The following is a 27,293-nucleotide window of genomic DNA, read 5'->3' as shown; positions in this document are numbered from 1 at the left end:
CATGGAAAGAAAAAAAATTATATCACATTCAGTTTTTATTGAACATAAAATTTTAATACAACAGTGTTCATATTCGCTTACAATTATGATAAACATATACTCACTTTTGTTGAAGGTGGGAGGCGGAACAAAATTTTTGCTGCGGCCTTGCACATGCGCTGTCTGCCATAATCCGCCACTACACATAACAACACAGGCTATGTCTTATGATAGTCTGTGATAACATTTTTTCGACATACGAACTGACTGTTTGGTTATATCCAAAGAAAACTGTTGTACGCACTCAATGAGGAACGCAGTTAAATGTCAAATTCGTACAACGTCATTTTGTGTGTACTAATTGGCAGCAGTGATATTGTCTTGTTTGTTTACGAAGACAGTGTGGCTTTGCAGCTGTCAAATATTTAATACAAATATTCATGTATGCGATTTGTTTCGGATAATGGCTTCATCAATAACAGCCAGTGACAGGTGGGCTGTGTGATTATTTGACAATTCGTAAATGTGACAACTGAAATTACAAGTGTACAGCGACACGCAGGTGTTCGCAAATTATGTAAAAAATTTAGTAACTGAAACAGGCTATCTACAGTATAGGGATTCTAGAGACGCGTATTGGGCACTTTTTTTTAATGCGACTGTAATCGAATAAGGGATGGGGCACACTTACTTTTTAATGCTTTTTCTGCTTGCTTAGACAATCTTTCGTTACAGTCTGTACAAAGCTGCAAACATAATAAATGGATTGGATGAATCCAAATTTCCACTATTGCTCAGTCGGATTGCGCAGGTAATGCAGCAATGTCCAGATGACAAGAAGCCTTTCACAGAAGAAGAACAAGAAAAATTGGAAGTTTCATTAGCGCTTGATAAAGATGATTTGAAACTTTTAATAGAATCTAGCACTCTCATTCTGCAGCAGGTGAGTAAAAGCATTTAGCGACATAAATATATCTGCTTTATATTTTACTCTGTGCTGAGGCTATCGAAACAAAATACATTTAGCTAGAAATTCTGGCAGTAGTATAAAAGGTTTTTCACCTTTCAAAACACGCACATATTGCTAACTCATGTTTCAAGTATATTTCACTGAAGTTACTAAAAATACAGAGTTCATAAGGAGCTATAAAGGGCTCATAATGAGCGTGTTGTATTTGTACAAAGACCATATTAGAAATCTACCCTTGATGTAGACGGGGAACTGGGTACTGACATTCTCATGAAATTAAATCTAGAGACTTGTATATCACATGTATAATTTTTTAATAACAATAATACTACAAGAACTAATACTTATACTGAAGTAAACTTCCAGTTCATTAGTGCAGAGTAAGTAATGCATATTGACAATTAACGCTACTAGTATGCTGAGATACAGGTGAAGTGTGCACCACAAGATAAATAATGTCTGAATAGTTTGTACAGATGAATTGCTCAAATCTTAACTGGAGATGTTAAAACATGGTTGTTGTACACAAGGAAAATGATTAGCTTCAAAATATCAAGGATGGTAAAATTGATAATCCCAGGTTCATAAAGAGGTTTGTTGTTTTTCCATTACGCCATTTACAGGTGGAGTAAAACAATAGATCTACAAATGCTTTCATTTTGTGAGAAAACTTATTCAGATTACCCTTCCATTAGAAATTGCCATGTAATCACAATTTGGTTAGCAAAATTTCTGGTTGGTTATTTGCATTCTTTCAGGAGTGCTAGTTCTGCAAGGTTCGCAGGAGAGCTTCTGTAAAGTTTGGAAGGTAGGAGACGAGGTACTGGTAGATGTAAAGCTGTGAGGACGGTGCGTGAGTCGTGCTTTGGTAGCTCAGTCGGTAGAGCACTTGCCCGTGAAAGGCAAAGGTCCCGAGTTCGAGTCTCGGTCAGGCACACAGTTTTAATCTGCCAGCAAGTTTCTGCATCTGGTAATGCTTTTCAGCAGCTTTGTGGTTCTGTCATAGCTACAATTGATGAGAAATTTGTGTAAAGAAAATGATGTTCCTTTAAATGAGCTCCTGCAATCCACTCTACTCCCAACTTGGACTTCCAGTACTGTACATCATTGCTGTGCACCTATGTGGATTTAGTTTGAACGTTTATTCCTGATAATCTGAGTGAGATTCAGGAAGTGAATGTTATGTGCTACTTTTACCTAGTGAGATTTTTTGATTTTCATGCACACTATTGTTGCTTTTCTTGAAGACGTTGCTGTCACAACTCTGTTCAAATGGATTTTCCCCATGTAATTGTTTGTTATTCTACCAGTACAAAAAGTGGGAGCATTTTCATAGCTAGCATGTTTGTGTGCACTTAAAATTCTAAATATTATGGTGTTATTGCTAGCAAAACTTTTCATCAACATATGCACCAATTGTAAGGCCACCCACATACTATATAATTCAGTCTACTATATAATTCAGTCTTATACAAGTTCATCATTCTGAATTTGTTTGTGTGTTAAAAAACTATTTCAGGGAATGAGAGACAAACTGCATAATTTGGCTAAAACACAGTAATTTCCACAGTAGTAACTCATAATATTATGACTTGGTTGCTTGCTTCATTTTATGACATATCTTGGTATTTCTTCCTAACATCAGAATTCAGAATGCAGCGTTAGGGAATCGTCCACTTCCACCTGTCTGCTTCGACCCATGACATCATCAGCATGGCGGAAATGCCTACTTCCAGTGTATACAGAAGGCGACAATGTCATCACTGCATACACATGCCAATAAACATGAATAAAAATAAAAATGATACAAGAAATCTCATTCCAACAATAAAATGAAACTAATGGGACAACCATGGAAAATGGGGGGCTTAGGGCAAGGACCAGCTAAATTTATAACGATACGAAACACCGCATCATCCCAAAACAAATATTATTCAAAAAACCTCAACTTACAATGTAATGCTACAGATACAAAACAAACAGGAGTTGTACACTTCACTCAACCTATACAGTTCAAACGAAGCCCACAATACCAAAAAATCAACATCTGCAATTCCAAAACGCGGATCAGTGTGTGTGCGTGTGTGCATGTGTGCCGATGTGCACACACAAAACCACAGTGTCAAACACCAAACTAATCACTCCTAACAGAAATAGCAAACATATAAACAAAAGTAAATAACCATAACAACTCACTGAAAACAAAGAAATACTTCCAGCAGAACTGACTACTCAGATTCAAATAAACCCACATTACCATAGTGATAAACAAGACTTAAATGAACCCAATATCACACGTTAAACTCAACATGTCAACATCCACCACCAGAGTGAACAACGTGACATCTTTAAACACAAGCCAACTCAAAAGTACTGCACCATAGTGATATCGCACACACCACCCTCGTTACGCCACGGGTCACAGCAGACAGGTGGAATCGGATGCTTCCAGTGACCCCAGAATGCTTTATATTGGAGCCTTTTCTGTAGCAAACACTTGATTCCTGCCATTCATGGTTTCAAACTATTTTTTTCTCTTTCCTTTTCCATGTCCTCTAATTTTTGTCTGTGCTCAACTTCCAGTAAATATATTTCCCCTTTTCTCTTCAGTGAATTTCATCAGTTGGTGGTGTATCAAGTTGTGCTTGAAATTCTCACATATACCTCCACAGTGTGCATGTGAAAGCAAATTTTCTGTGTTCTCTCTGTGTTGAGGTGAACTGTTAATAATGTTTTAAGCATTTTTCTGTTATGTTGCAGGCTGCATACCATATGATGAAACCAACAGTATTACAGCAACAGCTACATGATGTCCTTGGGTTAAAGGAAGAGAAAGCCAAAACCTTTGCCCAAGTTTGGGTGAATTCTGCAAAAGGGATAGTTGAACAACGTCGAAAGAAATCTGTTTTTCCAGTACAGGTGAGTACATAACACACAGAATCTTGTAAGTATTAGTTGTAGGTCTGTATCAGAGTGAAGATGCCCCCCCCCCTTTTTTTTTACTTACAGCAAAAGGTTAAGTAAGGAAGCTTATGAGAGTCTGATTATAAGACCGTATGGATAGGCTTTTATGCACAATTTTGTAGGTTTCTCTCCTTTTGCATGGTTTTGACACATCTCTATTGCTAGGTAGGCATGATATCTGAGTGTAAATGTTTTCGCGTGACGACGGTTACGAGTGCTTCTGAAGTTTAGAACTGTATGTATTCTGTTGTTGACGGTGAAAGAGAAGAGGGGTGGTCATCTCAGACTGTTAATACAGAAGAATTTCTCAATTGTTAATGAGGTTTTACTTTTTGAGGAATCCTTAAGGTCCATCCACATAATGCCTTTTTTGTGTTCAATTTTGTACATGTACATAAATTTCCAGTAGCGCAACATCACATGTGCATTTGTGCATGCATAATTTCCTGGAAATGGAGGAGCATAAAGTGCATTGATACCTGCCTTTGGTGGGAATCTTTGCACTTTTTAGCAGTCGGCAGGCAGACGGGTTCCATATGTGTTTGATTATGCTGTGTGTTGAGGTTATGCTGTAAAGCGATTTATCAGCATGTATGTCTGTTGCCTCCAAAGGAAGCACACTTAAGTTAATAGATGATTATGGACAAAGAAAAAAGTTGTGTAACGCCACTTACAAAGATTATTTGAATAAAAATCCGAAATGTATTTCCCTGAGTGTCACATATCACATTAAAAGTCTCCGATCATATTTCTGCAGACAATAAGATACCGCAAGTTTCAAAGTAGGCAAAGTAAAAAGAATAAACCAAAAATTTATGAAAAGTGTATATGAAAACTGTGGACAAATATTTGTGCTATGGTGGTTTAAAAGCACAACAACTGAGGAGCCTGACGTCTGGACTAAAGAAATGGTGGGGTATGTGTAGCTCCTCAACAAACTATTAAAAACAGAAGTGAAGCACAGTGATGATGCAGAAAATACGAAACTGAAAAACAAAACCTCCATTCGAGTGGATTCTTGCATCTATGAAATTACCAGATTTGTCTTATCCGAGAATGCTAATCTGCAGATCATATTTCATAATTGAAATACAAATGATGCATTGAAAGTAAATTAACCTTCACACAATGGCTAAGAACCTTCCTTACATATTTCTCAGATTCAAAAAGCATCACTTTTATTTTTATTATGTATTCGTATTCCGTTGATCCAATCTGCAAGGGAACTGCATGAATGTGAAACAAGGCATATTGTGCATTAGAACAATACTTATAGCTGCTAATATATACAAATTGTAAGATTGTATAGGAACAAAATATGCTTATTCTAGTACCTCCCGTCGCAAAAGTCGAACACGCACCAGAACAAACGGACGTGGCCAGCCCATAGAGGGCTCCGCGTCCGCGGCGGCTCTTCCGCGCAGCGAGGGCGCCACCGCTACACCACGTGCAGACCGCGGCCAATAGCCGCTCCCGTCGGTTTCGTATATAGGGACCCGCTCTGCCCTAGTCCAGTCAGTCTGGTACTCGCTCCGGATTGCATCCCTATCTCGGCGGTACTGCGTTCTGGTCATTGCTTGTTGTTGACATTTGCCTGGCTCTGGTTCCGAGTGGATTTACTGTTGGTGTTTGGTGTTGTGGTTTCTACAAGCCTCCATTGTTTAACTCTTCCTTGTTGTGTTGGTCATAGTCAGTCGTTGCGGATGGTTGTTGGTTGTCGTTGGTCTGTTGTCCGACTCGTCCTTGTGTTTACCCGGTGGTGCGTGCTCCACCGCCGGCGGCTTCCCCGCCTGGCGGCTCCGATCCGCAGCCCAAGGCATTCCCGCGGTTGGTTTTGGTTACTACACTTATAATTACAAGCATAGACATTTCCTACAGTGAAAAAAGTATAAAACAATCAAATAATAAATTACAGTTATTCCATGTTACAAGTTAAAAATTTGAAATAACTGGAATTCTTCATTTTGAAATGAGGAACAAATAATTCAAACAAGTGTGTAAGTCACCTGTTACTAGCTGACATTATTTTATTGCCAGCCTTATCGCTGCAGTTTCCCAAGCAGAAAATCTGAAATCTCGTGGTAGTCTCCTTCCGAAATTTGCACAAAAACATTGTCATCACTTTGTATTTATTGCTCTTCTGTTGTTTAATACTATTTTACCTACAGGTGCTTTTGAGTTTTCTTTTTCTGTCGCCTTTACATCACAATAAATGCAGCGCCCTAGCAAACAAGAAGATTCGTATCAGACTGCTTGCACAATGAGGCAAAGTGTGGATAGGAGAATGCCTGTGTGTTCATGTGTTCTTTTCAGAAATTTTTCTGCTTGCGCTTTTATTCCCGTATGTCTGCGATCATGCACAATGAAAGAGGCATCATGTGGATATACCTTAACATCCCATCTCTCTCCCCTTCACATTTTTTCATGTTGTAACATTGTTATGAACTGTAGATTAAAACTGAAGAAAGTGCAAAAAGGTGGGAATTTAAGGAGATGGGACCTGGATAAACTGACTAAACCAGAGGTGGTACAGAGTTTCAGGGAGAGCACAAGCGAACAATTGACAGGAATGGGGGAAAGAAGTACAGTAGAAGAAGAATAGGTAGCTTTGAGGAATGAAATAGTGAAGGCAGCAGAGGATCAAGTAGGTAAAAAACGAGGGCTAGTAGAAATCCTTGGGTAACAGAAGAGATACTGAATTTAATTGATGAAAAGAAAAAATACAAAAATGCAGCAAGTGAAGCAGGCAAAAAGGAATACAAACGTCTCAAAAATGAGATAGACAGGAAGTGCAAAATGGCTAAGCAGGGATGGCTAGAGGACGAATGTAAGGATGTAGAGGCTTATCTCATGAGGGGTAAGATAGATACTGCCTACAGGAAAATTAGAGAGACCTTTGGAGAAAAGAGAACCACTTGTATGAATATCAAGAGCTCATATAGAAACCCAGTTCTAAGCAAAGAAGGGAAAGCAGAAAGGTGGAAGGAGTATATAGAGGGTCTATACAAGGGTGATGTACTTAAGGACAATATTATGGAAATGGAAGAGGAGGTAGATGAAGATGAAATGGGAGATATGATACTGCGTGAAGAGTTTGACAGAGCACTATAAGACCTAAGTCGAAACAAGGCCCCAGGAGTAGACAACATTCCATTAGAACTACTGACAGCCTTGGGAGAGCCAGTCCTGACAAAACTCTACCATCTGGTGAGCAAGATGTATGAGACAGGCGAAATACCGTCAGACTTCAAGAAGAATATAATAATTCCAATCCCAAAGAAAGCAGGTGTTGACAGATGTGAAAATTACCGAACTATCAGTTTAACAAGTCACAGCTGCAAAATACTAACGTGAATTCTTTACAGACAAATGGAAAAACTGGTAGAAGCCGACCTCGGGCAAGATCAGTTTGGATTCCGTAGAAATGTTGGAACACGTGAGGCAATACTGACCCTACGACTTATCTTATTAGAAAGATTAAGGAAAGGCTACCTACGTTTCTAGCATTTGTAGACTTAGATAAAGCTTTTGACAATATTGACTGGAATACTCTCTTTCAAATTCTGAAGGTGGCAGTGGTAAAATACAGTGAGCGAAAGGCTATTTACAATTTGAACAGAAAGCAGATGGCAGTTATAAAAGTCGAGGGACATGAAAGGGAAGCAGTGGTTGGGACGGGAGTGAGACAGGGTTGTAGCCTCTCCCCGATGCTATTCAGTCTGTATATGACAAGCAGTAAAGGAAACAAAAGAAAAGTTTGGAGTAGGTATTAAAATCCAGGGAGAAGAAATAAAAGCTTTGAGGTTCGCCGATGACATTGTAATGCTGTCAGAGACAGCAAAGAACTTGGAAGAGCAGTTGAACAGAATGGACAGTGTCTTGAAAGGAGGATATAAGATGAACATCAACAAGAGCAAAACAAGGATAATGGAATGTAGTCGAATTAAGTCAGGTGATGCTGAGGGAATTAGATTAGGAAATGAGACACTTAAAGTAGTAAAGGAATTTTGCTATTTGAGGAGAAAAATAACTGATGATGGTTGAAGTAGAGAGGATATAAAATGTAGACTGGCAATGGCAAGGAAAGTGTTTCTGAAGAAGAGAAATTTGTTAACATCAGGTATTGATTTAAGTGTCAGGAAGCTGTTTCTGAAAGTATTTGTATGGAGTGTAGCCATGTATGGAAGTGCAAAATGGATGATAAATAGTTTGGACAAAAAGAGAATAGAACCTTTTGAAATGTGGTGCTACAGAAAAATGCTGAAGATTAGATGGGTAGATCATATAACCAATGAAGAGGTATTGAATAGGATTTGGGAGAAGAGGAGTTTGTGGCACAACTTGACTAGAAGAAGGGATCGATTGGTAGGACATGTTCTGAGGCATCAAGGGATCACCAATTTAGTACTGGAGGGCAGCATGGAGGTTAAAAATCGTAGAGGGAGACCAAGAGATGAATTCACTAAGCAGATTCAGAAGGATGTGGGCTGCAGTAGGTACTGGGAAATGAAGAGGTTTGCACAGGATAGAGTAGCATGGAGACCTGCATCAAACCAGTCTCAGGACTGAAGACCACAACAACAACAACAACAACAACAACAACAACAACATTGTCCAGCCACAGGAATGACCAGGAATCATGATTGTGATGTTTTCAAGTATGCTTAATTAGCAGAGATAATTGAATAATTTGGGAAGAAATAGAATTGGAGTTGTGTCTTTGTCAGGAGTGCACATTGTTTTGACATTGCCAGTGAATGATGTGGCATAATGGTGACAAGGGGATTAAAGTTCATGCCTGTCCATCCATATTTAGGTTTTACATAGATTTCATAAATCAGGTAAGTGCAATTCCAGGTAATTTTATTTAAAAAGTAAATGTCAATTTTTGTCCCAATTCTTGTTGAATCAGAGGTTGTATTCTGTATCTAATGACTTCACTGATGAAATATTAAAGCCTGATATTTTTTTTCTTTTGAGATCATACAACTATATAAGGAATAACTGAATACAGATGAAGATAAGTTTCACAGAAGACATAAAATATCATCTTTTAATTTAATCGTTCTTCCAAAGTAAAATTATGTGCTAGACTGGAACTCAAAAAAGGAAAAACATCTAGAGCTAAGTATCAGTCCATCACATAATTTTATACTCTCAAGAAGATTCATGTCTGTACACTTGACACAGCAGTGTTTGTTTCATTCAGTATTTATCAATTAGGTTTTTTTTTTTTTTTTTTTTTTTTAGATAAATTTGTGGAGGGAAAGAATGGCTGGTGTTTATATACCTTCAGGTGGTGAAGTTCCAACTTTGCCACTTACGCATTTAAAAATGAAAACAGTAACCTTAGCTTTCTGAAGTGTTAGTTCTTTCCTCAGGGAGGACAGATGAAGAGGTTAGGGAAGATCAGAAAGGAGGAGCAGGTTACCCAGACTCCAGATGGCACTGATGATTGTGCTATTGAGCACAAATCCAAAATCATTATCAGGCCCCAGAACGAGAGAGCACACCACGTTGTGAGGACAAATGTCCCTCAAAGAAATTACATTATACTTTCTCTAGTTACTGTAAACCAACAAAGTTGACAAAATCACACTACAGGAGTCAGGGAGAACATCAGTGAGAATTTATTATTATTATTCCTGTGCAACTCTCCTTCCAATGCTCACACATTTTCCTTCCAATACACTTGGGTGGAAAATTAAATCCTGATACCCAGAAGGAGTTACGCTAGATACACTACATGATCAAAAGCATCCAGACACCTGGCTAAAAATGAATTAAAAGTTTGTGGTACCCTCCATTGGTAATGCTGGAATTCAATATCATGTTGGCCCACCCTTAGCCTTGATGACAGATACCACTCTCGCAGGCATACATTCAATCAGGTGCTGGAAGGTTTCTTGGGGAATGGCAGCCCATTCTTCACAAAGTGCTGCACTGAGAAAAGGTATCAACGTCAGTCAGTGAGGCCTGGCACGAAGTTGGTGTTCCAAAACATCCCTAAGGTGTTCTATAGGATCCAGGTCAGAACTCTTTGCAGGCCAGTCCATTACAGAGATATTATTGTCATGTAACCACTCCACCACAGGTGCTCGAACGTGTTGAAACATGCAGTCACCAACCACGAATTGCTCTTCAACAGTGGGAAGCAAGAAGGTGCTTAAAATATCAATGTAGGCCTGTGCTGTGATAGTGCCATGCAAAACAACAAGGGGTGCAAGCTCCCTCCATGAAACATGACCACACCATAACACCACTGCTTCCGAATTTTACTGTTGGCACTAGACACACTGGAATTCGCCATACCCAGACCTTGCCATCGGATCGCCACATTGTGTATCGTGATTTGTCACACCAAACAATGTTTTTGTATCACCACATTCTGTACTGTGCACACAATATTTTTCCATTGTTCAATTGTCCTATGTTTACACTCCTTACACCAAGAGAGGTGTCGTTTGGCATTTACCGGCATGGTGTGTGGCTTATGAGCAGCTGCTTGACCATGAAATTCAAGTTTTCTTACCTCCCGCCTAACTGTCATAATAATTGCAGTGGATCCTGATGCAGTTTAGAATTCCTGTGTGACGGTCTGGATAGATGTCTGCCTATTACACATTACGACACTCTTCAACTGTCGGCAGTCTGTCAATCAACTGATGAGGTCAGCCTGTAGGCTTGTGAGCTGTACGTGTCCCTTCAGGTTTCCACTTCACTATCACACATCGGAAGCAGTGGACCTAGGGATGTTTAGGAGTGTGGAAATCGCGCATACAGATGTAAGACACAAGTGACACCCAACCACCTGACCGCATTCGAAGTCCATGAGTTCCTTGGAGCGCCCCATTCTGCTTTTTAACTATGTCTAATGACTACTGAGGTTGATGATAATGGAGCACCTGGCAGCACAATGCACCTTATATGAGAAACGTATATTTTTGGGCGTGTCCAGATACTTTTGATCACATAGTGTAAATTTTGGGAGGTATATTTGCACTCCTGAACGATGACTGTAATTCAGCTTTTGCACTAGTCAGCTAAAATTGGCACTAGTAGCGCTGCTATGACATGGCATAACATGTTTGCTATAAAAATGCAGTACACATTGTGTGACCACTAGTTATGGTTCAGATGTGATGTGAGATCAGTGCGAGTCAAACGTGCCTTTGAGGGGACAAAGCAGGTAGTGTCAGCAGCTTAGAAGACAGTGAAAGGCTGTGCAACAGGGCTATGAGGATGAGGATTTTCTCTCTGCCATATTGCAGAAGGACTTGATATGGAGATATCAACATTGTGCCATTGTTCGCAACAATGGTCCTGGGAAGGCATTATCACAAGGACAAGGGTCAGTCCTTTGTGGGCAACTACTGAGAGGGGATATTACATTGGTCAAGAGAAGGCCAGGTTAGCACTTGGAAACAAGCTGTTGTGGTATACACAATTTGGACCTATACCAAGTTATGATATGAGAAGCAATGTCTTATGATAGCAAGGGCACTATCATCATCGTCCCAAGAAACTTGGAAGCAAATTTGTTCATCAGACTGGTAATTTAAGCAATTGTGCTGCCATTTTTTCACAGGGGTGTTATCTCATAAGGTAACTTGCATCATCATACTGCAGTTGTCACCCAACATGCTCTGCAGATTGCTGACTTGTTGCCTTAACCTGTGAGATCACCATACATTTCTCCCACTGAGCATTGTGTAGGACATTATGGAATCATAAACCCACTGTCATCTAGTACTAGTATCAAGTGTTGCTGATTTTCCCAAAAGCAACTAAAGTACAACAGTGTCCACAAAGTGACATACAGCACCCATACAACATCGTACATATTTGCATGCTAGCATTTATAATTGAAATTGCTACAGCAGTTATTAATACGACCCTTTCACATTTCTTCTGTGGCCTGGAAACTTGAATCAAATAAATGTGGTACCTAGACAGTTGCATAGCCTCAGTTTTATTCCTCTGATCTAATTATATGTCTAGTGATGGATTTAATTTTTGGCCACCATATATTTATTTAAATAGTGGAAGCTTACATTCACGGTCTACTTTCTGCAGTTGTATATTTATTAGCCACGTCCCAGCGATTTTGTCCTGGAGAGAAAGAACACAAAGAGAGGGGAACTTTCCTTTGGTGTGAACAAACTTTCTTTTTCGTTGTGGTGTAAAGTAAAACTATTGTCCACAAGGTATTTGTTGAGGCTGAAAAGATAAATTTGGATGATATAATATTAGATTGGATGTGAAACAAACTGCTGTGGACACCATACCTGCTGTAACATTGCCAAATTGTTTCTAACAACTGATATATATGCAGGTGGGATAAATTTCAGTTATGAGATCTGTAAACATTTTTGGTTTTATTTTTCAGTTTCATATGTCCAGCAAAGTATTAGTTTTTTTGGAATTATACAACTTTATTTCCAGACAGGAGTAGTTGCATTTGAGGTAAAGGATCATACAAGGATCCTGTAAATTAATGCACTATTGGATTCTAATTAGAATATTCATTATGTTTAATTCAATGGGAATGATTGTAACCCATGAGCATGATGTAATCCAGGACAGAAAGGTCAGCATTGGTCCTAATATCATGTGTCTTTTCTAATACAGATCTAGATTTCAGCTAACAGTGCAGCTATCATTAGTGCATTATAGTCAGTCATGTAGACTCAACACAATTAGAACAATACATATTCCAGTATAACTTGGGCATGGACATAGGATTATGTGTTGTTATAATTATGTTGATTCTGCATGATTAACTATAATTCACTGATGATAGGTCCCCCCAGGGGATCCACAACTCTTTTGTGGATACGTGCGTAGCGAGCACGGGACCCCGAGCTGATGTGGCCTTCCTTCCTTTCCGGGCTGGCCTTCCTTCCTTTCCGGGCTGCATACCTTCCCTTTCCGCATCCTTCCCCATCCCCCATCTTCGCCACCCCCCCCCCCTTCACCTCTGGCTCTTTCTTTCCCTTTCTCTGGGGTTATGGTTTGTGCCTACGTCCGGAGACGGACGCTTGTACATATACTACATTCTTCGCCTTCCTTCCTTGCTTGTAAGTCTTCATCCTTCCTTTGTCCTTCTCTTTTCCTTACCTCTTCTCTCTACCTTCTCCGCTACGGCGTTTGAGACCTCTCTTCTTTCCTTTCCCTTTCTCTTTCTTCCTCCCTGTGCGTGTCTGAAGGCCAACCCACGCACTTCCATGCGTAGCCGGTGACGGGGTAACGCGTAATTCCCCGCCCCGGGTAGACAGGTAGGACACGTACGTACCCCCTGGTAACGGCCAGGCCCAGGGAGGGGTGATTACCCGAGCTGTTACCTTCCGAAAGTGCCGATTGGTCCCTCCGTCCGTTTGTCGGGAGGTGTGACCTGAGGTGTGAACAATCACCTAAGGCGGGAGTGCCCTCAGAGAGGGCCCCCACAAGGGAGGAGCGCGCCATCGGAGACGCCGGTAATCATGGGGGATTCTTCCGCAATGGTTTCCTCACCTTCCACTATGTCTGCTCACAAACGTAAGTTCACTGAGTCTCAACCACAGTCAGTTCTTCCATCGTTGCCACAGTTCCTTGTTGTTTCTCGGTCTGACGAAGGTCACGACTTCTCCACGGTCAACCCTTTCATTATTCAGAAAGGTGTCGACGCAATTGCAGGTCCTGTAAAGTCTTGTTCCAGATTACGGAATGGCACCCTGTTGTTAGAAACAGTCAGTGCCCTCCAGGCACAAAAATTGCTGCGTACGTCACTACTACACACCTTCCCTGTCCGGGTGGAACCGCACCGTACCTTAAATTCCTCGCGTGGAGTCGTTTATACACGCTCCCTCGATGGACTGTCTGACGAAGAAATTCAGCACTACCTGTCTGACCAGGGCGTAACGGCTGTTCATAGGGTTATGAAAAGGGTTGACACGAACATCATTCCAACCCGCACTGTCTTCTTGACATTTGACAAAGTTCAACTACCATCAAAAATCAAAGCCGGCTATGAGATAATTTCCGTTCGCCCTTACGTCCCGAACCCTACGCGTTGCTATCGGTGCCAGCGGTTCAATCACACCAGCCAGTCCTGTTCCAATCCGGCCAAATGTGTTACGTGTGGCAGGGATGCCCATGAGGGTGCTTGTCCACCTCCATCCCCTCGCTGCATCAACTGTATGGGTGACCACGCCGCTTCCTCTCGAGATTGTCCCGTTTTTAAGGACGAAAAGCTCATCCAGGAAATTAGAGTAAAGGAAAAGGTGTCGACCTTTGCTGCTCGAAAATTATTCGCCAGTCGACAGCCCACCGTGCCTCAGAAAGGAAAATACAGCGCTGTCCTTGCTTCTCATCGGCCAACAAAGGAGGCGGCCACGCAGACTTGCGACCTCACCTTTAGTGCCACGGTCGTCAGATCAGCCAGCGCAAAGATCGCCCGTTCCACCTCACCACTTTCGCCTGCCCACTCTCTGGCTCACCCTTCGTCGAGTTCTGCTAAATCTCGCGCCCAAAAGTCAGACACCAAGACTTCGAAAAAAGAGCATACTCGTGAAGAGTTTTTACGTACGGCAACTTCCCAACCATCGGTTCCTCCTTCCTCTAAACATCATACTTCCAAGACGGCTACAAAGAAACCCAGTTCCTCTCCTTCTCCGCCAAGGCGTGTCCCATCTACAGTACCACCTGGCGGAAGTCGCCCTCGGCCATCTTCTGTGTCGCCGAGGCGCACTGCTGGCGGCCGATCAACCGGCCGGTCGCTGGTGGCAGGAGCTGCTCCTGACCAACCTATGGATCAGGATCTTCTGCCTTCGACTAAATGCCATTCCATGCTGTCGGTCGCAAGCTCAGAGCAGTCGTTGAGTTGACAGCGACCTTGGTCACATTCCTCCATTTTCTGTTCACCCTATGTCCATTATCCACTGGAATATCCGCGGTATTCGAGCCAATCGGGATGAATTGTCGATCCTCTTACAATCCTACTCACCGGTCATCTTCTGTCTTCAGGAAACAAAGCTGCGTCCCCATGACCGCTTTGTTCTCTCTCATTTTCAGTCCGTCCGATATGATCTCCTCTCTGTTGAAGGCACTCAAGCACATGGAGGACTCATGATTCTTCTCCATGAAACTGTCCATTATCACCCAATCCATTTAAACACTTCCTTCCAAGCTGTCGCCTTCCGTCTTTCCCTTTCCGGATACACGTTCTCTCTTTGTACTGTATACATTCCATCGTCCACACCAATGGCACGAGCTGCTCTCCTTCATCTTCTTGGTCAGCTTCAACCCCCATATTTGCTGGTTGGGGACTTCAATGCCCACCACCCGCTTTGGGGATCTCCACATCCTTGTCCACGTGGCTCACTATTGCTAGACGTCTTCCACCAAGCAGATCTAGTTTGCCTCAACACTGGGGTCCCTACGTTTTTGTCTGCCTCCACGGCAAATTTTTCTCATTTGGACCTTGCGGTCGGTACTGTTCCGCTAGCTCGGCGCTTCGAATGGTTCACCCTTGATGATACACACTTGAGTGACCACTTTCCATGTGTCCTTAGACTGCAGCCTCAATGGCCATATATGCGCCCGCGACGCTGGAAGTTTGCTCAAGCCGATTGGACACTTTTTTCGTCTCTAGCGACATTCGATGACCGTCACTTTCCCAGCGTCGACGATGAGGTCACACATATTACCGACGTTATTCTTACAGCTGCGGAACATTCAATACCACGCACCTCCGAATTGCCCCGGCGCCCCCCAGTTCCTTGGTGGAACGAGGCATGCCGTGATGCACTACGTGAGCGGCAACGTGCTCTCCGCGTTTTCCGCCACCATCCTACTTTGGCCAACTGTATCCGCTATAAGCAGCTACAAGCGCGATGCCGTTGTGTCATCCGCGATAGCAAGAAGGCAAGCTGGAAATTCTTTATTAGCTCATTTAACACCTTCACTCCCTCCTCGGAAGTTTGGAGTCGGCTTCAACGGTTCACAGACGCGCCTAGTTTCTCCCCGGTCTCTGGGCTCACTGTCGCGCATGACGCATTAGTGGACCCCGTCGCAATTTCTAACTCGTTGGGTCAGCACTTTGCCAAGATTTCAAGCTCTTCAAATTACCCGCCAGCGTTTCTCCCGAAGAAACGTGCAGCGGAAGTGCGACCTCTTGCTTTCTCCTCTCAAAATCGCGAAAGCTACAATACTGTTTTCTCCTTGCGGGAACTCCCACATGCACTGTCTTCTTCTCGCTCCTCCGCCCCAGGACCAGATGGTATCCACGTCCAAATGTTGCTGCATTTATCAACCCATAGTCTGCGTGACCTCCTTCGCCTTTATAATCGAATTTGGACCGACAGTACTTTTCCCAGACGATGGCGGGAAGCTATCGTCGTTCCTGTTCCGAAACCTAGAAAGGACAAACATCTCCCCTCTAGCTATCGCCCCATTTCTCTCACGAGTAGTGTCTGTAAGGTTTTGGAGCGTATGGTGAATTACCGTTTAGCGTGGTGGCTGGAATCCCACAGTCTTTTAACACCTGCCCAATGCGGATTCCGAAAGCATCGTTCTGCAGTTGACCATCTTGTTGCTGTCTCCACTTATATCATGAACAATTTTCTCCGGAAACGCCAAACGGTAGCAATATTTTTTGATCTGGAGAGAGCATACGATACCTGTTGGAGGACAGGCATCCTCCGCACACTGTTCTCTTGGGGCTTTCGAGGCCGGCTGCCCCTTTTTCTTCGCGGATTTATGGCAGAGCGCACATTTAGGGTGCGGGTGAACACTACTCTCTCCCGCACTTTCTCCCAAGAAAACGGGGTACCCCAGGGCTCCGTGCTGAGTGTTGTACTGTTTGCCATCGCTATAAATCCAATTATGGATTGTCTCCTTCCCGATGTCTCGGGCTCCCTCTTTGTGGATGATTTTGCGATCTACTACAGCTCTCAACGGACCAGCCTTCTTGAACGACGTCTTCAAGGATGTCTCGATCGCCTCCACTCTTGGAACATCGAAACAGGCTTCCGTTTCTCTCCCAGTAAGACCGTTTGTGTTAATTTTTGGCGACGTAAGGAGTTTCTTCCGCCCTCCTTACATCTAGGACCTGTCAACCTTCCGTTTTCAGACGTCTCTAAATTCTTGGGTCTTATGTTTGACAGAAAACTGTGCTGGTCCTCCCACGTTTCCTATCTTTCGGCTCGCTGTCTGCGATCGCTTAACACCCTCCGTGTCCTGAATGGTACCTCCTGGGGAGCGGACCGAGTGGTCCTTCTCCGCCTCTATCGCGCCTTAGTGCGCTCGAAATTGGATTATGGAAGCATAGTCTACTCCTCTGCTCGGCCGTCTATTCTTCGGCGTCTCGACTCTATCCACCACCGTGGATTACGTTTAGTGTCTGGAGCTTTTTACACTAGCCCTGTGGAAAGCCTTTATGCTGAGACTGCTGAACCTCCGTTGTCCAATCGGCGAGCGGTCCTTCTAAGTCGTTATGCTAGCCATCTGTCTTCCATGTCTGCTAATCCAGCCCATGCCCTTTTTTTCGATGCTTCATTTGATGTAGGGTATGCTGGCCGCTCCTCCTCCCTACTACCCCCGGGAGTCCGCTTCCGTCAACTGCTCCATTCTCTTTCCTTCCGCTTTCCTAAAACCTTCTTGACAACTTGGGGTACAGCACCGCCTTGGCTCCGTCCCCGGATCTGCCTGCTCCGTGACCATGGTCGATTTCCCAAGGATGGTACCCCTACACTTGTTTATCGTCGGGCATTTGCTGCTCTATGTGCACAAATGACGGACGCCACATTTATTTACACCGACGGCTCGAAAACATCGTTAGGTGTAGGGAGTGCCTATATTGTTGGCGACTCCCCAAATCAATTTCGGCTTCCCGACCAGTGTTCGGTGTATACTGCGGAGCTTTACGCTGTTCTCCAGGCTGTCCACTACATCCGCCGCCATCGGCGGATACAGTACGTTATCTGCTCAGATTCTCTCAGCTCTCTCCTCAGTCTCCAAGCTCTTTACCCTGTGCACCCTCTGGTCCACCGGATTCAGGACTGTCTGCGCTTGCTCCATCTGGGGGGCGTTTCGGTGGCGTTCCTCTGGCTCCCGGGACACGCTGGTATCTGTGGGAATGAGGCGGCCGATATAGCGGCCAAGGCTGCAGTCTCTCTTCCTCGGCCAGCTATTCCGTCGCTTCCCTTCACCGATCTACAGCCCCCCTGCGGGTCCGGGGATTAGAATAGGCCCGAGGTATTCCTGCCTGTCGTAAGAGGCGACTAAAAGGAGTCCATCCCCCTCACGGGGGTAGTTAGCGCCTGCGTCCGGAGACGGACGGTTTCACGACCTATAATCGTGGTCTTTTTGGTTTTTCACTTCTCGTTTCTTCCTTCCTTTTGTTGGTTCCTTTCTTTGCTCTTCTCCACTTCACTGTGTTCCTTACTCTTTCCCTTGACTCCTCCTTGCCTTCTCATTGCCTTTTTCTCCTTGCCTTCTCATTGCCTTCTTCTCCTTGCCTTCTCCTTGCCTCCTTCTCCTTGCTTTCTCATTGCCTTCTTCTCCTTGCCTTCTCTGGTCTCCGCCTCGGCGTTTGAGACAGTCTGTCCTCTTTCTCCCTCTCTTCTTTTTCCTCTTCTTCCTTCCTCCCTGTGCGTGTCTGAAGGCCGACCCACGCGTTCGCACGCGTAGCCGGTGACGGGGTAACGCGTAAGTCCCCGCCCTGGGTAGACATGTAAGGCACGCGCGTACCCCCTGGTAAAGGCCAGGCCCGGGGAGGGGTGATTGCCTGAGCTGATACCTTCTGACCATGCCGATTGGTCCCTCCGTCTGTTTCTCGGGAGGTGTGACCTGGGGTGTAAACATTCACCTAAGGCGGGAGTGCCCTCTGAGAGGGTCCCCACAAGGAAGGAGCGCGCCATCGGAGACGCTGGCAATCATGGGGGATTCCTCCGCAATGGATTCTACTCCATCGCTTTCGACTTCGACCCACAAGCGGAAACGTGACCAGCCAACAGTGACAAAAATACTACCGCCTGCCCCACAGTTCCTCGTAGTTTCTCGATCTGAGGACGGAAAGGATTTTTCCTCTGTCAACCCTTTCGTTATCCAGAAGGGCGTCGATGCCATAGCCGGATCTGTCAAATCCTGTACTAGGTTGCGTAACGGCACCTTATTACTCGAAACTGAGAGCGCCTTTCAGGCACAAAAACTGCTTCGGGCCACACTCCTGTACACATTCCCTGTCCGGGTGGAGGCTCACCGAACTTTGAATTCGTCTCGTGGTGTAGTCTATAGTAGCTCTCTCGACGGATTGACTGACGAGGAGCTTCAATCTTTCCTCGCTGAGCAGGGCGTGACGGCTGTCCATCGGGTCATGAAAAAGGTCAACAATGACCTTGTACCGACCCGGACACTTTTCTTAACCTTCGATAGTGTTAAGCTGCCATCGCGCATCAAGGCGGGCTACGAGGTTATTTCTGTTCGCCCCTATGTCCCGACACCTACGCGCTGCTACCAGTGTCAGCGTTTCAATCACACTCGACAGTCTTGTTCCAATGCGGCTAAATGTGTCACTTGTGGCAGGGATGCCCATGAGGGTGACTGTCCACCTCCGTCTCCTCGTTGTGTAAACTGTCAGGGTGACCATGCCGCATCCTCCCGTGACTGTCCTGTCTATAAGGAAGAACGCTGTATCCAGGAAATTCGAGTCAAAGAGAAAGTGTCCACCTCGGCTGCTCGCAAGCTATTGGCTAGTAGGAAGCCCACGCTGCTCCCAGCGGGGAAATACAGCACTGTCCTCGCCTCTCCTCGGACTACCCGGGAGGTAGCAACCCAGACATGCGATCTGACCTTCAGCACCACGGTCGTCCGTTCGGCCAGTGCTAAGATCGCGCGGTCGACGTCTCCTCTTCGTCCCATCACCCCACAGACACCAGCCCCTTCATCAGCTTCTGCTAAGACGAAGACCCAGAAGTCAGATGCACGGGCCTTCAAGAAGGAACCGTCCCGTGCAGACTTCCTACGTACCTCGACCTCCCAGCCTTCGTCCGGTACTTCCACCAAACGACCATCCAAGAAGGCTAATAGGAAGCACAGTTCTCCTTCTCCGCCACGGCGCATTTCTTCTCCTGCGCCACCCAGCGGTTGCCGCCCCAGGCCGTCATCCCTTTCGCCTGGCCGCACCGCTGGTAGCCGAACATCTGGCCGTTCACCGGCGGAGGAAGCTCCCCCTCCCGGCCATCTTCCCAAGATGGCCGATGAACCTATAGAACCAATGGACGATGACTGTCCGCCTACTGATAGCGGCGGCAGTGCTCGCTCGAAGCCAGGCCCTCAGCGGCCTTCGAGGTGACCCCTTCTCTCATCTTCCTTTTCTTCCGATGGCACTTATTAACTGGAATATTCGCAGCGTTCGCTCCAACCGAGAGGACTTGAAGTTGCTGCTCCGCTCGCATCGTCCGCTTGTCGTAGCCCTCCAGGAAACGAAGCTACGCCCATGCGATCAAATTGCCTTGGCACACTACACCTCTGTGCGTTTTGACCTACCCCCTGTGGTAGGTATCCCAGCTCATGGAGGGGTTATGTTGCTGGTCCGGGATGATATTTACTACGATCCCATCACGTTGCACACCGGCCTGCAGGCAGTTGCCATCCGCATTACTCTCCCCACTTTTACGTTTTCCTTTTGTACCGTTTACGCTCCATCGTCATCTGCCGTTACCAGGGCAGACATGACGCAACTTGTTGCTCAGCTACCTGCACCATTTTTGTTAACTGGAGACTTCAATGCCCACCATCCTCTTTGGGGCTCTCCAGCATCCTGCCCGAGGGGCTCCTTGTTAGCAGACCTTTTCAACCAGCTCAATCTTGTCTGCCTCAATACTGGCGCCCCTACTTTTCTTTCGGACACATCTCATACCTATTCCCATTTAGACCTCTCTATATGTACTCCCCAACTTGCACGCCGGTTTGAGTGGTATGCCCTTGCTGATACATATTCGAGCGACCACTTCCCGTGTATTATCCATCTCCTGCAGCATACTCCCTCTCCGTGCTCCTCTCGTTGGACCATCTCCAAGGCAGACTGGGGGCTCTTCTCTTCCAGGGCGACCTTTCAGGATCAAACCTTCACAAGCTGCGATCGTCAGGTTGCACACCTCACGGAAGTCATTCTCCTGCTGCTGAATATTCCATCCCTCACCCTACCTCTTCTCCACGTCGCGTACCGGTCCCCTGGTGGACCGCAGCATGTAGGGACGCTATACGTGCTCGTCGACGTGCTTTACGCACCTTTCAACGCCACCCTACAGTGGCGAATTGTATTAATTATAAACGATTACGTGCTCAGTGTCGTCGTATTATTAAAGAAAGCAAGAAAGCCAGCTGGGCTGCTTTCACCAGCACCTTCAACAGTTCTACTCCTTCTTCTGTTGTCTGGGGTAGCCTGCGCCGGCTATCTGGCACTAAGGTCCACTCCCCAATTTCTGGCTTGAAGGTCGCGAATGAAGTCCTTGTGGCCCCTGAGGCTGTCTCCAATGCCTTCGGCCGCTTTTTCGCCGAGGTTTCGAGCTCCGCTCATTACCACCCTGCCTTCCTCCCCCGCAAACAGGCCGAGGAGGCTAGGCCACGTGACTTCCGCTCCTCGAATTGTGAAAGTTATAATGCCCCATTCACCATGCGGGAACTCGAAACCGCACTTGGCCGATCACGGTCCTCCGCTCCAGGGCCTGATTCTATTCATATTCAGATGCTGAAGAACCTTTCTCCTGCGGGTAAAGGTTTCCTTCTTCGTACATACAATCGCATCTGGATTGAGGGACATGTTCCCGCATGCTGGCGCGAGTCTATTGTTGTCCCGATTCCTAAGCCGGGGAAGGACAAGCACTTGCCTTCCAGTTATCGACCTATCTCGCTTACCAGCTGTGTCTGTAAAGTGATGGAGCGAATGGTTAACTCTCGATTGGTTTGGCTGCTCGAGTCTCGACGCCTACTTACCAATGTACAATGTGGATTTCGAAGGCGCCGCTCTGCTGTCGACCATCTGGTTACCTTGTCGACCTTCATCATGAATAACTTCTTGCGGAAGCGCCCGACCGCGGCTGTGTTCTTTGATTTGGAGAAGGCTTACGACACCTGTTGGAGGGCGGGCATTCTCCGCACCATGCATACGTGGGGCTTTCGCGGTCGCCTCCCTCTTTTTATTCGTTCCTTTTTAATGGATCGACAGTTTCGGGTACGTGTGGGTTCTGTCCTGTCCGACACCTTTCGCCAGGAGAATGGGGTGCCACAGGGCTCAGTTTTGAGCGTCGCTCTCTTCGCCATCGCGATCAATCCAATAATGGATTGCCTCCCAGCTGATGTATCAGGCTCCCTTTTCGTGGACGATTTTACCATCTATTGCAGCGCGCAGTGTCCACGTGTCTTGGAGTGCTGTCTTCAGCGTTCTCTTGACCGTCTTTACTCCTGGAGTGTCGCCAATGGCTTCCGTTTTTCTGCCGAGAAGACGGTCTGTATTAACTTCTGGCGCTACAAAGAGTTTCTCCCACCGTTCTTACGACTCGGTCCCGTTGCTCTCCCACTCGTGGAGACAATCAAATTTTTAGGCCTTACCTTTGACAGGAAACTTAGCTGGTCTCCACATGTGTCATATTTGGCCGCCCGTTGTACCCGTTCTTTAAATGTCCTCCGTGTTCTCAGTGGTATGTCGTGGGGAGCGGATCGAACCGTCCTACTTCGTCTATATCTGTCGATCGTCCGCTCCAAGCTGGATTATGGGAGCTTCGTATACTCCTCTGCACGGCCATCCATCTTACGCCGCCTCAACTCCATACAACATCGAGGTTTACGACTTGCGATCGGAGCATTTTATACCAGTCCCGTAGAGAGTCTTCATGCTGACGCTGGCGAATTGCCACTCACCTACCGGCGCGATATACTGCTTTGTCGGTATGCCTGTCGGCTACTGTCAATGCCCGACCATCCTTCTTATCGTTCCTTTTTTGACGACTCTCTTGACCTTCAATACGGGTTGTATGTCTCTGCCTTGCTACCCCCTGGAGTTCGCTTTCGTCGCCTCCTTCAACACCTTCATTTTTCACTCCCTGCAACCTTTCGAGTGGGCGAGAGCCGCACGCCACCTTGGCTCCAGGCTCAGGTCCGCGTTCACCTCGACCTCAGCTCGCTCCCAAAAGAGGTCACCCCCGGTTCGGTCTACCACTCCCGTTTTTTGGAACTTCGTTCGAAGTTCAACAACATGACTTTCATTTATACAGATGGCTCTAAGGCCAATGACGGGGTCGGGTGTTCCTTTATTGTCGGGGCACAAAGTTTCCAATACCGGCTCCATGGCCATTGTTCGGTCTTCACAGCTGAGCTCTTTGCCCTCTACCAGGCTGTTCTGTACATCTGCCGCCACCGACATTCTGCTTATGTCATCTGCTCAGATTCCCTGAGCGCCATCCAGAGCCTCAGTGATCCGTACCCGGTTCACCCTTTCGTACACCGGATCCAACGCTCTCTTCAGCAGCTGGTGGACGTCGGTACGCCGGTTAGCTTTATGTGGGTTCCTGGCCATGTCGGTATCCCTGGGAACGAAGCTGCAGATGCCGCGGCCAAGGCTGCGGTCCTCCAGCCTCGGACAGCTTCTTGTTGTGTCCCTTCGTCCGATTTTAGCAGGGTCATTTGTCGGCGCGTTGTGTCGCTGTGGCATGCCGATTGGTCTGCACTTACCGACAACAAGCTTCGGGCCTTAAAACCTCTTCCCGTGGCTTGGACGTCCTCCTCACGCCCTTCTCGGCGGGAGGAGGTCGTTTTAGCAAGGTTAAGAATTGGACACTGCCGGTTCAGCCATCGCCATCTGCTGACGGCTGCGCCGGCGCCGTCCTGCCCATGTGGGCACTTGCTGACAGTTCGTCACATTTTAATGTCCTGTCCCGATCTTAAAACACTGCGCCTCGATCTTAACCTGCCTACTACTTTAGATGCCATTTTAGCGGATGACCCACGAGCAGCTGCTCGTGTTCTTTGTTTTATCAATTTGACAAACCTCGCTAAGGACATTTGATGATGTTTTTTAATCCTATGCCTGTCAGTCTGTCTTTTATTGTGTTTTCCCTTTTAGTTGTTGTTGTCAACTTGTGCCTCGCGGTGCATTCTTAGAGTAGTCAGGGCGCTAATGACCATTGAAGTTGTGCGCCCGAAAACCACAAAAAAAAAAAAAAAAAAAAAAAAAAAAAAAAAAAAAAAAAAAAAAAAACTGATCTACGGAGCGGTTTATGTCGCAAAGTTGCTCATTTATGGCATGCGCATTGGTCAACACTTCCCAATAATAAATTGCGGGAAGTGAAAGCTCTTCCTTGCGCTTGGACTTCTTCCTCCCGAATGCGTCGTCGGGAGGAGGTCATTTTAACTCGACTCCGGATAGGGCACTATCTCTTTAGCCATCGACATCTTTTAAGCGGCGATCCTCCCCCACTCTGTCCCCACTGCTCTCAGCTGTGGACGGTCAGACACCTTTTAATTGAATGCCCCTATTTTAATCCGTTACGCGCCCGTCTACAGCTATCGCCTGATATATCGTCGATTTTAGCAGATGACACGCGCTCAGCCGACCGCGTTCTCCAGTTTATTAGTGCTAGTGAAATGACGTCAGTCATTTGAAGCTTTTTTTGGGGACAACCACCCCCTTTCTGTAGTGGATTTTTAAGCCTTCCTTCTGCTTTTAGTTTCTCCAATTTTATGACTTTGTTCCCATTGCTGCTGATTTTCAGTTTCGGTTTTTTTACTGTTTCCTAAGTCACAGGCTGGGCGCTAATGACCATAGCAGTTTTGCGCCCTAAAACCAAACAAAAAACAAAAAAAAAACTGATGATAGGTGCACTGTTAGCTGAAATCTAGATCAGTAATTAAAAAAAAAAAGGCAGATGATATGACGCATGCTGATATTCTTTCTGTCCTATAATATTCATTGTACTTTACTCTTAATAAAAAGCTTAAAATCTGAAACTATAATTTATTGTTATGTTTCACTGACAGCTGATTTCTGGGGCTACATCGTTGGGAGTTCTTAACCTTTTAATGTTCATGTGATGACCTTTCATAACAGGTACTCAGCCTATGACTGGACCACCAACATTATGAACTAACAGAGGAATCTACATACACTTCTTACGATCTTGTCAGCATTAGCATAGTTATGTGCAATAGGGGGCTCTTGTCCATTCCTGGAATCTGGGTGCATGTCTTTTTATTCATTACAGAATTTTCACAAATTATGTCAACGATTGTGTATGACTTGACAGAACTGTAGATTTGTGTGTGCAAGTTTGTGGTTTAAGGATGTTCAACAATGAATTTATCAGCAGTCATATGAAGACAAATAGAAACAAATGTGGTTAAAACATAGAAAATGCAATAAAAGAGACAAAAGGCAATCTGAGATAAAATCACACTCAATCTCACTGCAGATTTAACAGTTCTGAGAGTGTGAGTGCACATGAGAAACTGTGACATTTGTAATCCTTGTATGTCTTGCACACCCCCTGCCCTTCACCACCATGCGTTACGCATTGTCTGTGGAAATTTATGCCAATTCCATGTTACGACAGTGGTTGCAGTGCTTTTCTGCAGTAAAAATGGTGGAAAACCTTGACAGGTCTGTCCCAAAAGTGTGTCCTCAATCTTTTCTCTGTCACTCCTTTGTACAACAAACTGCAGAAAGGTATTAGTCCCACACCTTGACACAAAAATTCCTAGCACTACATAGTAAGGGGATAATTATCAATCAATCGAAATAGAGTATGTTTTATATACTACTTGTCAAATTTAGTTCTTGATTCAAGACACATATTTTAACACACTGAATAAATTATATCAATCGTGGTAATTTTAAAATATTCTCTCTCCTTTCCAAAATTTCTGCAGTTACAAATGATTGTGGGTAATGGAGGTACATGAAACTCCTTGGGTTTATGGGTAGCCTCTCATTATTAAATGCCCGTGTACATTTGCCCCTAATGCACATTCTGATCTCAATGCCCTCCTTGGTGACAAATATCCTGTAGATGTGGGGGTCAACATTTTTCTCATCAAACATAATTTTATGCTTGATTCTGAGGCTGTGCAGATGCAAATATGTAATGTTAGGAAGATGTTCTTCGTACCATTCTGAAACTGCATTGTGAACTCACTAGTATAGCTTTTCCCTCATACACAATGAATGTTTTACATTCCAGAAGATACAACTATCAAAGATTTCAATCTATCTCGTAGTATATATAAATTCCTGGATATAGTTACATAGATTTGCCAGTCAAAGACCAACTGTTGTTTGTAAAAGGAAGCCACACAATCAACCATAATTGTCAGTCGTTCTTGACAGAGAGTAATCAGAAGTAGAGATCTGGCATTGAAAGAAAACTAAATCTATTTTGTGCAGTAATGTCATCATGAAAAACATTCCCTGTTTAGTGTAATCTATAAGTTTACACACAATGTCTAGGGCATTTAATTTTTTGAATGTTTCAGTCTTTAAGATATTAATTTTATGTGATATAATTAAGTTGATTCACCTTGCATCTTAATCTTTCTCCAGTGTTCAGTTTATTCCTTTTATTTGATGTGTCTGAAATGCATGGTCATTCTTATTTAGCTAGAAGATGTGCGTTGGAAACTGGGTCTGCAGATGGCATCGGATGTTCAACTGAAACAGAAGATTCCAAAGGCTACCTTTCAGTTTGGTTTACTGTCAGATTGTGAAGGTGAAAAAATTAAGGAAAATATCACATTGGAATTCACTCACGATGAATTGTTTGAATTTCACAAGAAGCTGGAAGCTATTCAAAGCCAACTAGATGCTCTTAGATGAAATGGAGAAGAATGATCCAGAGTTTTTGAAGAGGATTATATTTGTGTTCTCTTTTTATTATATAATATAACTGATTCACTTCTGTTTTATTTAATAAAAATACAGATATTATATTCAGATCAAGTATTTGTCTCAATCCCTGTGATCCATTATCTCCCTGTAAGTAATTTTTCACAATAAGTAAGTTATGTCCTAATAATGTGGATATACTGTGTGCTCTTTCGTTTTTTTATTTTTATTTTTTTTAGAGTACATTGTTTAATGAGAATGGTGGCTGAATGAAATAAGAAGAAAATTGGCTGGATTTTTGTGGAATGTGGGAGCAAGCTGTACTTTACAAGTGCTTGTGTCCTGTAGTTCCGCTAGGGTTAAAAGAAAGTGTATGTGAAACTAAAAGAATGTTATGTCACTTAGAAGGTGACATTTGATTGTGAAACTTTAACAGAGTTATGATAGTGAATGTTTAAATGTTTTATTATACATATATTTCCAGTGACTAAACTGAAACTGCACTATTTTATCATTTAGGCTGTG

At 44.6% G+C, this 27,293-nt stretch overlaps 1 protein-coding gene and 1 non-coding gene across 2 annotated transcripts; both read left to right on the top strand.

The window, feature by feature from the left end:
* Nucleotides 1-111: 111 nt before the first annotated feature.
* On the top strand, nucleotides 112-26,878 carry LOC126238724 (COMM domain-containing protein 10-like). The gene is made up of 4 exons (XM_049947808.1): nucleotides 112-471; nucleotides 715-922; nucleotides 3,710-3,868; nucleotides 26,544-26,878. Exons 1-4 carry the CDS (start codon nucleotides 443-445, stop codon nucleotides 26,757-26,759), a joined length of 612 nt encoding a protein of 203 aa, XP_049803765.1. The 5' UTR covers nucleotides 112-442; the 3' UTR covers nucleotides 26,760-26,878.
* Trnas-uga (transfer RNA serine (anticodon UGA)) lies at nucleotides 1,811-1,885 on the top strand. Its single transcript has one exon. It is a non-coding gene; the product is annotated as a tRNA-Ser (tRNA).
* Nucleotides 26,879-27,293: the final 415 nt, after the last annotated feature.

The sequence above is a fragment of the Schistocerca nitens genome, chromosome 1 (genome assembly GCF_023898315.1).
Source record: "Schistocerca nitens isolate TAMUIC-IGC-003100 chromosome 1, iqSchNite1.1, whole genome shotgun sequence".
Lineage (NCBI taxonomy): Eukaryota > Metazoa > Arthropoda > Insecta > Orthoptera > Acrididae > Schistocerca > Schistocerca nitens.
The sequence above is the reverse complement of the archived record's forward strand: the minus strand, read 5'-3'. Positions and strand labels throughout refer to the sequence as shown.

Bases quoted from the DNA above. Each gene is read 5' to 3' on its own strand.
- LOC126238724 (XM_049947808.1), top strand. From the start codon at position 443: ATGGCTTCATCAATAACAGCCAGTGACAG. The intron at 923-3,709 runs GTGAGTAAAAGC...GTTATGTTGCAG, and splicing joins GCACTCTCATTCTGCAGCAG to GCTGCATACCATATGATGAA. The intron at 3,869-26,543 runs GTGAGTACATAA...ATTCTTATTTAG, and splicing joins AATCTGTTTTTCCAGTACAG to CTAGAAGATGTGCGTTGGAA.